Genomic DNA, 13,004 nt, shown 5'->3' on the forward strand with positions numbered 1-13,004 from the left:
ACTGTATGTGTGTATTTATACTGTGAGGGGAAATGACTAAATAAGGGACTGCAATGAAAAGGTACATGATAGGAAAATTTAAAGGTGATTTTTATGATCAGTGGTCTAAATTCATACAATACGCCCAATAGTGTTCAGGAAACAAAATCTTTGTTCATTTTAATTGGACATTCTCAAGGCAATGAGATCCAGCAACTGCAGTCATTGAGTCTGACATATTCTGCTTGACTGAAAGTTATGTAGTGTGACGTTGGCTTTACATTTAGAGTGCAGGAAATTGATGCAGCACCTTGATGAACACACACATGGTGTAGGAACAGTGGGATCTGAATGTAAAAAGGTTTTGTTTTCAAGTCCCACGTCTTAGCCACCAGACCTCTATACCTGCCATGGTATTTATTTACTATCAATTGCACTGTGTAAAATGAATATACACTGTCAGGATACAAACTGCTACCCGGTTTGAATTTATTAGAAAAGATTAATAATACTGTGTGTTTAATAAAAGCCAGTCCACGTGCCTCTTTAAACAGATTCTGTGTCTTTGTCTGTCTTCGTAGACGAGTGCAGCGTATGTTTTGTTCTACCAACGTCAAGACAAGATTAGCAAGCCTGCTTTATCCAAACCATCCACCAGCACATCTGACTTTATGAAGGAGGCACCCTTCTATGGTAAGGAGGAAGCTGATGGAGAGGACTCTTGCCCCAGCATGGAGACTGACTGACATGGATGGACTGAGGCCAGGAGTTGCTAATTTTTATGTAAATTTTTGGAGTCTTTTCTCATAAGACTTGAATCTACCTTCCTTGAGGGGCAGAGAAAGGACACGGTGTTAAATCTCAGGCTGGAGCTGTTCTGGGGTTTTAGAGCACAGAGAACTGTGATACCGGTACCATTGTGGCTGCTCTACTGGGTACGTAGCAGTCATTGATCAATGCAGCCGCTAGAACTGAGGTGTCTAGTGCAGAAATGCAGTGTCATAGCTGTTGTTCTTGAAATCTTGGATTTAATGATGCTGGGTTTAAAAAAAACAAAACAAAAAAAAAACTGGCATTGTTGGGTGGAAATATCTATTGTTTGTTTCACCTGCTGATAGTTGACTGTTTGCACACCACTGTTTGATTTATATGAATTGTTGTAGTTGATTTTAGCATGGTACAGTTGTGATGGTGGCCCTGAGCTGGAAGGACATCTCATAACTGCTGGCGGGTCTCTCATAGAGTGACGGCACTCCTCTTCAGCAGGCTCCACACAGCTGAGTCTCAAAACGCTTCTGCCATGCAGAAATTCTTTGGAGTGGGCCTAGCCCACTTTGTCTTTTTTTTTTTTAATTTGTTAAGAAAGAGTGGATTCAGTTATTTTTGTGGAAAGAGCGGTTCCCCTTCTTTGTGGCTCTGTAAATTGCCACTGTAGCGTGCCAGCACTTTCCACTTCTTTCCAGGGGGAGAGGATCCATGCTGTTACCACTTTCCCGTCAGTCATCTTTTATATGTGTCTTTTTTAAGCTAATAATTCCTGCAATGCCAGTTTCTTTTGAAACCTTGAAATGTGATTTTTATTTTGAATCTCATTAGACTTGAAAGTTCTCTAAAGATTTTTATGCCAAGACCTTTTTCTATACAAATTATATTGGATAGATATTAAAAATGAACTTGAACGTGCAAGAAGATGTGGTATTTCCATACCCTCCCCACCTACCCACCTGCATATCCTGTAAAGGCTGAATCTGATATGGAGAAAAATCTGTAAGCTGGAATTGTTTTTCTATTGCATAATTTGCATATTATCAAAACCTGCATTTGTCTTTTATATTTTTATATTTATTTTAGTTTACAAAAAAGTTGCAGATGGCAAAAAAATTCAGATTTGCAATGTAATTTGGGGCCAAGAGGGCATAGTGTGTGGCCAAGTTTTATTGTCCCACTTCAGTCAGATGTCAGACTGGATTTGTGAGCTGTGTTGGACTAGCCAGATAATGTTATGTTTACATGCTACAGGAATCTGAACTTCCCCATGGAACATTTCATGCAAGCATGCTTTCAGATGACAGCACCCACAATAACAATTTGGAGAAAACTACTTGCCCAAAATTCACATAATGCTAACAAAAGTGCAAAATACAGGGGGACCTGGGAGGTCTGAGACCCCCTAATAAACCCCATGGACCTCCTGCAAGCCTGAAGATCAGTATTTTTGGGTGGTTGTCCCTAAAATAAATAAAATAATTAAAACACGCTGTAAATTACTTAGTGCCCTTTAGTGAGTTCGTAACAGAGTGCAGAAAGCCCTTAAGGTGCAGGAGTAGACCACAAAAGGGGCGGGGTGAAGTGAGTGAGTGGCGGCTGACTGGGCGGGGTGAGTGAGGCGAGTGGATAGTGGCTGGCAAGGCAAGGTTAGTGTGGCTTTGCTGTGTGATGCTGGGTAGTTTTTGTTTGTAAAATATACTTATCTTGTACATAAGAGATGCGTATCCTAGCTGACAATATTCGTCATATCGAATTGATTGTATATTCCATACTTCCAGAGTAAGATTTCAGTGTTTAGCTAATGGGAACTTCTCGACTACCTCAGGGTTATTTTGCACACTGCTTCTACACTCATCTGATTATTTCAAATAAAAATGATTATGAACTAGGGCATTTTATGGCGTTCTTGCATTTCAAGGGGTGCAATACATGCATTTTTGCATTTAATTTCATTTGCCTATTATTTTCACCAAATAATTAAATGTTTTTTGTGCAGACCAACTGGCAAATCAACAGTGACATCACACTGCTCTCAAATATCCAAACCAAAAATGCACATTACCAGAGTGATGTGTGAAGGTGTGACACCACAGATGATAATTCAATTTCCTGTGCGCATAACATTACTGTGCATATGGTGGTCACCCTAGTTAATTTATCACAAGCTGTAATTCTTCTATAGTTGCATTCTGGTGTGGCCGTTTATTGCAAAGTTTTTTATGCACTTGTCCCTGTGTACCAGGGCAGTGGTGAGGATTGGCTACTAGGGCCATTTAAGCACCAGACCTAAGATTTTAGCGTCACTCTTCTAGGAGAGAGGATTTGTTAAGAATTAAACTCTTCTTTAGGCACATGAGTATGGGGACAGTTTAACCTCCTTAGTGTTACATTTTTTCTCAAAAAAACATGTAAAAAGCGTATTTTTGGATATAAGTCAGAGGTGTAGGAAGTATAATAATGATACAAATAATAATAATATGAACAGCACACTGCACATGTGTGAGTGATGGGAGTGTCACTTTTTAATTCCTAGAGTCCCTTTCGGTTTCACTGTCCGTTTCGATTTCACTGCCTGAAGATAGATTCACCTCGTCATCACTGCTAATGAGAGGTGTTTCTTTTGAGACGCTGTTATGAGGCTTGGAGAATACACGTTAATACCAATACCCAGTTAAAGTTCTGGCCTGACGCTTACATATAAGACATGACTATACCATTGGCCAACTAACGTTCAGCACTAATGATGTTGGCACTTTTACAGCCCGAGTGATCCCCAGTCTAACGCTTACATGAGACACGTCTATACTGCTATCCGATTGACATTCAGGTCTAATGCTTTTAGCACTGTTTTTACAGCCTGAGTGACGGTCGAGTCTAACGCTAAGGAGGTTAATATTGTCAGGTATTGACAGAAATGCCAAAGCACAGAAATTTGACAAGCGTTCCTGCATTGAGCACATGTGGAGAGATGGGAAGTTTAATGGACTTTATTAGTAATTGTTTGAATCTCAGTAAGATGAGACAGAGGAGCCCAAGTGGCCTCCCTGACAAAGCTACAAGCACATGTCTTTCCAGTAATCACTAAAATAAAACTCAAGTTGAGTCTTTCACACTCTTGTGTAAACATTTTAAAAAATTCAGGTTTTAGTTTATTGAAGGTGATGTACTATGTGGCCATGGCTGAGGGTGGGTTAGTTAAAAAGCTAGTTTACTTAATTTGGAAGTTATAAACAACCAAAGTTAAGTTTTTTTATGCATGTTGAAATAATGCCAAATCAAATTTTCAGCCTATCTGCCTGACCCCCACTATAGCATAGCTTACAATTTTTGATTTGTGTTATTGTTTTCAAATTAGCAACGAAAGCTCTGAAATAAATGGAAGCGTACTTACAGTGCCCAGCAAAATAAAAAAACAACCAAAGTCATACACTTCAATACTTTATTAAATCAACTTTAGCTTTGAATTATGGCACACTTTCAATGTTTCAGTGAGCTTTTGCAGTGTCTCAACATTTATTTTCTTGTGTTAATTTTTCACACAGAATTTTTTTGACGACAGGAGAGTCAAACCTCTCCGTAAAATCATCTCCACCAAATTCCAAAGACTTTTCAATGGGGTTAAGGTCAGGATCTGTGGCAGCCAATTCATGTGGGAAAATGATTCTTCATCCTCCGTAAACCACCACACTTTCACAATTTGAGCCCAATGAATCTTGGCATTCTCGTCTTGGAATATGCCCATGCCGTCAAAGAAGAAAAAAAATCCATTGATGAGATAACCTGGTTTGTCAGTAGATCTGGATACTCAGCTGGCTTCATTTTATTGCTGCAAAACATGCTGAGCCTACATCACACCAACTGAAGTGACCTCAGATCATAACACGGTGGGCACAGTGCATGATGGGTCTATCACTTCGCACACTTGTTTCAACTTTGTGGAAGAAAAGTGGTTAGGGGGGAAAACAAATCTTAAATGATCGTGATCAGGGAATCACTAGAATGTTTGTTGAAACCAAATCATAGAAAAGAAGGTCTGTCTATCTCAGTGTTTCTCAAACTGTGTGCCGTGGCACACTAGATTTGCAGATGTGCTGCGGGAGTTTCTACAAATATTTGAAATTTATACAGGTTTTCAGAACGCTACACGTGCAGCGTTACACAGGTCTGCCTACTATTAAATTTTTATCCTACGTTGCGATGACGTCCCCACTTGCAACGACCAGTAATAGTAGCCCGCACTCTCCCCTTTTCTCTGCCCTGCTAAATCGGAACGCTACATTTTGACGGAAAGGGGTGTTAGCTATTCAGGTTATGGAATTTTCCACTATACATATATTATTATAATGACTAAAATGTAGGCCGCCCTAGCAGACACACAGCAGTTTTTGAATTGGTAACGATAATAATAAGCGATGTGTTTCATTTAAATTTTTTAGGTGTATGCTAATAATAACAAATTATCAATAAGCGTTATTCATTGTTATCCATGGAGAAATACGTTAGCAAGAATGAAACTGCGAAAGCGTTAAAAAAAAAAAGCAAGGAACCAAACGAAGGTACAAAGAAGATTACATCGGATATGGTTTCATATCTTCGGGACCTGAAGATGCTCCATTGCCATTCTGTCTGATCTGCAATTCAGCTCTGTCGAATGAGGCGCTTGTTCCAAGCAAATTGAAGAGACACTTGGAAACAAAACATCCAGCTGTAAAAGCGCAACCGAAGGAATACTTCGAAAACATCAGGGCTCAACAAAATAAACAAGCTAAGAAACTTACGAACTACCTAAAGCTGCCAGAAAAGGGATTGATTGCAAGTTATAAGGTTGCTCAGTTATTAGCAAAACGCAAGAAAGCGCATACAGAGGCTGAATCAGTCATTGCACCAGCTTTAGCAATAGTTGTTGAAACTATCCTTGGACCCGATGCCGCCGAAAAAGTTAAGAAAGTTCCTTTGTCAAATGATACTATCTCGCACAGAATTGAAGACTTATCGTCAGATTTACAAGATCAAATCTGTGAACACTTTGACGCGCCTGACGATGAAGTGTCTCTGTTGTGGTCTCTTCAAGTTGATGAATCTACTGACGTTAGCGGCAAAGCCCAGCTGCTAGCTTTTATTCGGTTCATAAAGGATGAAAAATGTGTCAACGAATTCTTATTTTGCAAAGACTTACAAACTACGACCAAAGGCGAAGATATTTTCAATGTGGTGAACGAAAACATTTTGCTCTTCAAACTACAGTGGAAAAACTGTGTCAGCGTTTGCACCGATGGCTGTCCTTCCATGCAGGGAAATAGAAAGGGATTCGTCACTCTTGTGCGTCAAGAAAATCCAAATGTATTAGTTGTTCACTGCATGATCCACAGAGAAGCTCTTGCCTTCAAATCTTTGCCGAAAGATTTGATGTCTGTTCTGGATCAAGTGATTACAGTTGTAAACTTCATCAAATCTCGACCGCTTGCATCCCGACTTTTCTCTCAGCTCTGTGAAGCAATGGATTCAGACTACAAATGCCTCCTGTATCACACCAACGTTCATTGGCTCTCCAGGGGAAAAGTGTTAAAGCGTGTCGTCCAACTCAAGGCTGAGCTGATTTCATTCTTGGAGGCTGAAAAAAAGACTTTGGATTTTCTATTCATGACGAGATCTGGTGGGTTAAGGTGACATTTCTCTCTGATTTATTTGACAAATTAAATTCACTGAATTTAAGTCTTCAAGGACCATCGGAAAACATCATCACTGCATCCTCAAAACTGAAGTCATTTGGTGAAAAATTGTCGTTGTGGCAAAGTAAGATCTCGAAAGGAGTCTTCGACTGCTTTCCTACTTACAATAAATGTGCTTCAAATAAAGAAATCACCCCCTAAATTCTGTACACTTTGACACACCTGCAGTCAGCATTGCAGCATTACTTCCCAACAGTTGGAAGTAATGAATATGGATGGGTCAGCTATCCATTTGGAAACAATGAAGCTACAAATCTTACAACTGAAGAAGAAGAGCAGCTCATTGATTTAAAAAACGATGCAGTTCTTAAGTCAAGTTTTGCTGAGAAAAGCCTGGATGTGTTTTGGATTTCAATCAACAAGTTATATCCTGCAATCAGTTTAAAAGCAATCAAAATAATTCTTCCATTTGCATCTTCATGGTTTTGTGAGTTTGGATTTTCAGCACTGACTGAAATCAAGTCTAAGAAAAGAGAGAGACTTCTTACAATAGACACTGAAATGCGAGTTTGTTTGTCGACTTTGGAGCCTCGATTAGATCGCATTTGCTCTCAAAAACAGGCACATCCTTCACATTGAATGTAATACTTAAAAACAGGTAAAATAATTTTTCATTTTATTATAAAACAACTGTTGTTCTTCCTGGTGTGCCGCGAAATTTTTTAGTTTTTTTACTGTGCCAACAGACAAAAAAGTTTGAGAAACACTGGTCTATCTTCATGCCCTGATGCGCCCATCATACTCTGAAACAGGGTAAATCTGGACTCGTCAGACCACATGACCTTTTTCCATTGCTCCACAGTCCAATCTTTATGCTCCCTAGAAAGCTGAAGTTGTTTTTTTCTGATTAGCCTCACAAACCAGTGGCTCTTTTGAGGCCGCACATCATTAAATCCCAATCCTGGAAGTTCTCATCACGTTGTACAAGTGGAAATGCTCTTACTTTCACTACTAAACACAGCATTGAGTTCAACTGTTGATTTTCTACGACACCAACAAGCGTGATTTCCAGTCATGATCAATTTTTTTTTCCCCCACCCACATTCTTCTGCAAAGTTTACGGTACACCACTATCCTTCCATTTTTAATAATGCTTTGGATGGTTCCTAACCCAATTCCATAAATTCCACAAATCTTGTTTTCTTTGCTTGATGCAGGCCAATAATTTACCTTCTGAAATACAGTAACGTCTTTTCCCGTGACCACAGTAAAATATCTTCAGACTTAGTTGTTTAAGAAACGAGAAGCTAAAAATTGCATCAGTGAATTGGAATTATGGCCGTTCCAGTCATTGGCTCCCAAGTGTTCTCTTATATAAATTCAAGCGGCAACTTCATTTTTGCCCAGGCAGTGTAGTTCTCACCATAGTTTGCTAATCCAGTGTCTAGTGCAGCATTTCATGGAGATCTTGTTCTAAAGTGTGCCTCTCAGTAAACGAACAAGTCCATTACGGTCATGCTTGAAATTTGATGAACCCATATTCCTGCATATATATATATAACTTGAAACATCATTGGATTTTGACACAAGTCCAAAACACAGATATGGAGAGCCCAGCTAAATAAATACCATATCATATTTGGTTGTTTGTTTATTGAGGAAAATCACCCAGTGTTACATATCTGTGAATGGCAAAGTATGTAAACAGAATTGGGTGTTGTCAATCAATGTGAAAGAGCTTCATCTTCAAACACGTTTATGCAGTAGCAGCATACCATGTCACGGACAAAGGATATTTCAGAGGACCTCAGAAAAAAGAATTGTTGATGCTCATCATGTTGGTAAAGGCTACAAAACCATCTAGTTTAGATGGCACCAATCCACAGTCACACAGACTCTGTACAAATGGAGGAAGCTTAAGACTATTGTTACTCTCCCCAGGAATGGCTGGCCAACAGAGACCACCAGGTCACAAAATAGCCAAGTGTAACTTCCAAGCAACTAAAAGCCTTTCTCCTATTGGATGAGTCCACCATCATGGGAACACCGAATAGCAGTTGTGTGCTATTCTTGGGTTGCAAGGAGAAAACCACTGCTTTCCAAAAAACAAACCTTGCTTCCCGTCTACATTTTGGACAAGCCTGAAAACTATGGGAGTAAAGTTTTATGGACAGATGAGACTTTTGGCTCAAATCAGAAGTGTTCTGTTTGGAGAAAGAAGAACACTGCATTCCAGCATGAGAAATTCGTCCCATCTGTGAAATATGGTGGCATTAGTATCAAGCTTTGGGCCTGTTTTGCTGCATCTGGGCCAGAACAGCTTGCCATTGTGGACAGGAAAATGAATTCTGAATTATATAGCGAATCCTAAAGGAAAAGGTGGACTACATCTCAAGAGAAACTGGCCAATGCAGCAAGACAATGACTCTAAGCAAACAAGTCGTTACACCAAAGAGTGGTGAAGAAGAATAAAATAAAGGTTTTGTTGGAATGGCCAAGTCAAAGTCCTGACCTTAACCCTATAGAAATGCTGTGGAAGGACCTGAAGCATGCAGTTCATTTGAGAAAACCCAGCAACATCCCTGCGTTGAGGCAGCTCTGTGTGGAGGATCCTCGAAGCCGATGAGCAGAACTGATCTTCAGCTGGAAACATTTAGTTGCAGTTATTGCTGCAAAAGTGGGTGACGCCAAATACTAAAAGTAAAGGGTCAGATACTCTTGCCACTCACAGGTCTGTAATACTGGGTGATTTTCCTCGGTAAATAAATAAATGTTCTTTATTAATTAACTGGGTTCTCCATATCGACTTTTAGGACTTGTGTGAAAATCTGATGATGTTTTAAGTCGTATTTATGCAGGAATATGGAAAATTCTGAAGGGTTTGTGAACTTTCAAGCACTACTATATATAGATGCGTCATGTCTGCTGCCCTTCCAAGCTCGACTTCTGTTATTCCTGTTTTTAAGTTTCAGTCCTAACCCTCTTTGATGTGTCACAAGATCATTTTAATCTTGCCGGGTGCTGAGTGTGCAGGAGTCGGCCACAGTCCAAGCACCCTGACTGAAAGTGACAGACGGTTTGGATGCTTCAGTATCTGTGAGTCAGACGTGTGAAATCTTTGTTTGCCATTTTATACTTTGGTGGAGATGAGTTGACGTGGGATCAAATTAGCACTTGGCCGTACGTCACTTCCTTCACTTCCCTGGCCATGTGCTTGCAGTGTGAACTGGGAACAAAACTTTAGCAAAAAAAAAACCAGCAGGGTGGCATTGCCAGGAGTAACGGGTGTCTGTCCGTGTTATTGAGCCGTTAGTGAACGGAGTGAATAACATTCATACGTTGTTTTGGTTGGCAGGGCTGCACCTCTCCACTGTCGTGTGCTAATGAGGCCGACTGCTACGTCTTAATGTCTACTCCCATTTGGTAGGGAGGGCTGTGGGTTATTTTGTATATATTTATTTTTTCCATAAACTCTTTGTCTGTCTGCAACATTTTTTCAAATTAACTGACAGCTTCTGCCGGAGTAATGACCTGCGATATCACAACCACTTCTCGTATTACGACTACTGAGTAGGAAAACCGTCCAGCTAGACCAGCACCTGACCGGTTTAATATCAACTGCAAGATACTCGAAAAAAAAAATACAAATAATAATAATAAACATCCCGGCCTCTTTATTTAACACTTTGTAAAGCTGGGTACAAGGTGTAATGTGTAAAGAAAACAAAAAAATATTTGACTTTTGTACTTTTAGAAATTAGTTGGCTGTCTTTAAATAAAAAAAAAAACAAAACAAAGTCTTAATGACTGGAAAGGAGACAAAGCCGAGACGCATATCAGGATGTTCCAGTTTGATGGATGCAAAAATGTTCAGGGAGCAGCGTTGACAATTTGAATGGCAAAATACTGCCAGCGGCTTTAATGGGAAAGCATTCTTAATGTCTCACCTCACCAGTACTGTGACACCCCGACGAAACAAAAACTCCAGAGTTTGATCCGTGACTAATGTATCTAGTGCTACATCAACATTTTTTTTAGAAACTTTTTTCTTATCATTCCACTGATATTCCGTTCACTCCGGTTGACCCCTGTGCCCGGAATACCAGTGGGCTACAGAGCAGTTTTCATTATAGTTTGTAGCTGTTACAGTACAGTCTGGCTAAACAGTTTGTCACGCACAGGCCGGACTGAACCCCACTAGCACTTTAAAAAGGCCACCAAGGCACAGTCAATGTGTAAAGTTGAGGAAGAACCATCACAATGAAAAGGGTTTACAGTGCAGGGCCAGCTGTTCTTCACGCTGAAAACGGGCTTGAAATTGGGGTCAGTAAAGGGGGGCTGCGTCAGACTCTGATCTGCAGGCAGTGGGGTGTAGTAGTTAAAAGTTTGGACTCCAAACCCTGAGGTTGTGTGTTCAAATCCCGCTCCTGACACTATGTGGCCCTGAACAAGTCACTTGACCTGCCTGTGCTCCTGCTGGAAACCAAAAGAATTTAATCGGTTGTATCATAAATGCTGTACGTCATCTTGGATAAAGGAGTCAGGCGAATAAGTAAATGTAAACTTACGAACTTTTCTTTGTTGCAGACGGGGTACTCGAATGACAGCTTGTCTGCTCATTTTGCTATTAAAACAAGGAAACAAATTGTCGGCAATCACGCACTAAAATACGTTCTGTCCCATGACATAGTAACTTATAGACCGGCTGAGGTGCGAGGCTTATATGGCCGCCTTAATTTATTTTCAACATAAGTACTTTGAGCCGACACAGTGGCCATTAAGTATACCTCCAGGCTTGCTCTACATTCTCTGTGCCGGTTTTCAGACATCTCAGGCTTGATGCTGTGTACATCTGTGCTGACGTCCTCTGATGGACCTGAACAGGGCAGGTTGCACTCTTCCCATTCTTGTTCATCTTCACAGCATGTGACCGCCTTTTACTGTAGTCTGGTTTTATAATCTTAGATATTTGTATAGTTATGGTTTTTTTTTTTTTTGCTTTACCTCCTAAGAAGACAATTAACTTATTGTTGGTTGTACAAAGGTGGCTGTCTTGGCGGGCCCACCACCATTGAGCGCCTGCGATGTGTCTGCATGATGCCGCTAAACAGCAGAAGTGTGGGCACAGTAAGTGATGAATGATGGATGCTGATGCCTGACTGTCTGTGCATTTGAATGTGGACGTGTGTGCTGCACATTTTTCGGCATTGTGACACACAGTGGGAGAGAACAGTCTGGCTGTGACTTTTTTGTTTGGAGGGGTTGGTGTCAGAAATAGAAGTTTAAAGCAAGGCAATCTGGACAGTGGGCAGCAACAATTTATTTTCTGGTCTTTTGGAATGAAAAAGGATACAGTTAAGCATAAACGCTCACATCGTTGGTAGCCTGTAGCATCAGACAGTTGTTCGTTTGTTGTGTGTGGACACAGTTTTAGGTAAGGAATAGCCGAAAAATGTCTGGAGAATAGCTTGTTTTGTTCCAAGGCAAGTTCCATCTTGGCCACAGACAACCCCCCCCCCCCGTGTGTTCAGCAGTGGGCACGCGTCCCGTCCGGACCCACACACAGTCAAGCCCATGCTAGATGGGCCTGCAGACTTAAAATAGAAATTCCCTGGTCTGCTGTCTTGAATGCAAGCCTACTGTGCAAATGTGTCTTCAGCTTGTGCCTGTCAGGACAAGGAAACGGGTGACTTTTACGTTTGAAAGCAGTTTTTTTAAATTATGTTTTTATTTTAGTGTTCAGATTTACACAGGAGGTTGCCGGTATAACAAAACCTATAATAAAGATTAATACTTAAAGGATCTATTTTTCATGTAAGTTGTCTTTAGCCTTTATGGATGTTTTCATTTTTTTATTGGGGATACGGAGGGAGGGATGGATATATCAAATGTTCTTAATTATAAAACAGAGCTTAAATATATGCATAAATAATATATTGTATTTTCATAAAAAACATACTTGCCAATTTTGACATTGTTTAAATAAGAGAGGGAGCATTATTTTTCTCGCATGCTGTTAAAAGTGTGTAAATAAAGAAAATGATTTTATTTTAATAGTCTGTGGTCTTTTTTTTTTTTATTATCCATGCTGCATTAAAATCATTTATGCAATGGCTGGTGTATTCCGAGTAGATCTCAAATTTGAGAGCTCAAAAATAAATGCATTGGTGCATCCATCCATTTTGTGAACAACCTCAGCCTGTTCTCATTATTGCTGGAATCCTGAGGGTCATCCGACCATCTGAGGCTTGATGGTGAACGATACCTGCGGTCTGGCTTCACGCGCAGGAACCTGCAGCCCTGTTCTGAGAAAGACTCCCAAAGGTTTCTACGCCGGCCACAAACAAAGTGTATTTTTGGATGATTCTGTGACTAAGACCCTTAGTTTCACCTTTTGGTCAAAGGTGAATCTACAAGAAACCAGGCTCATGACAACACAGGTCCAAGGAGGAGCTTTACCATCGCATGTTGTGCCAAAGTCTTGGAAAATCGACAAAACTCACCAGTCCTGTCCAATTAATTCCTCCAAAAATAACATTGTCACGTTTTGAAGGTCCCTGCGGTTCTATGTTCTCCCATACTACTTGG

General features: G+C 40.3%; 1 protein-coding gene across 1 annotated transcript in view; it reads left to right on the forward strand.

Annotated features, from left to right (window-relative positions):
• The window catches only part of usp11 (ubiquitin specific peptidase 11), a 128,878-nt gene extending 116,412 nt beyond the window's left edge, over nucleotides 1-12,466 (forward strand). The window contains exon 21 of the mRNA XM_028813329.2: nucleotides 561-12,466. Coding sequence (XP_028669162.2) covers nucleotides 561-725 — 165 coding nt within the window. The 3' untranslated portion in view covers nucleotides 726-12,466. The remainder of the gene's footprint in view (nucleotides 1-560) is intronic.
• The last annotated feature ends 538 nt before the right edge of the window (nucleotides 12,467-13,004 follow it).

Source organism: Erpetoichthys calabaricus, chromosome 11 (genome assembly GCF_900747795.2).
Source record: "Erpetoichthys calabaricus chromosome 11, fErpCal1.3, whole genome shotgun sequence".
Lineage (NCBI taxonomy): Eukaryota > Metazoa > Chordata > Cladistia > Polypteriformes > Polypteridae > Erpetoichthys > Erpetoichthys calabaricus.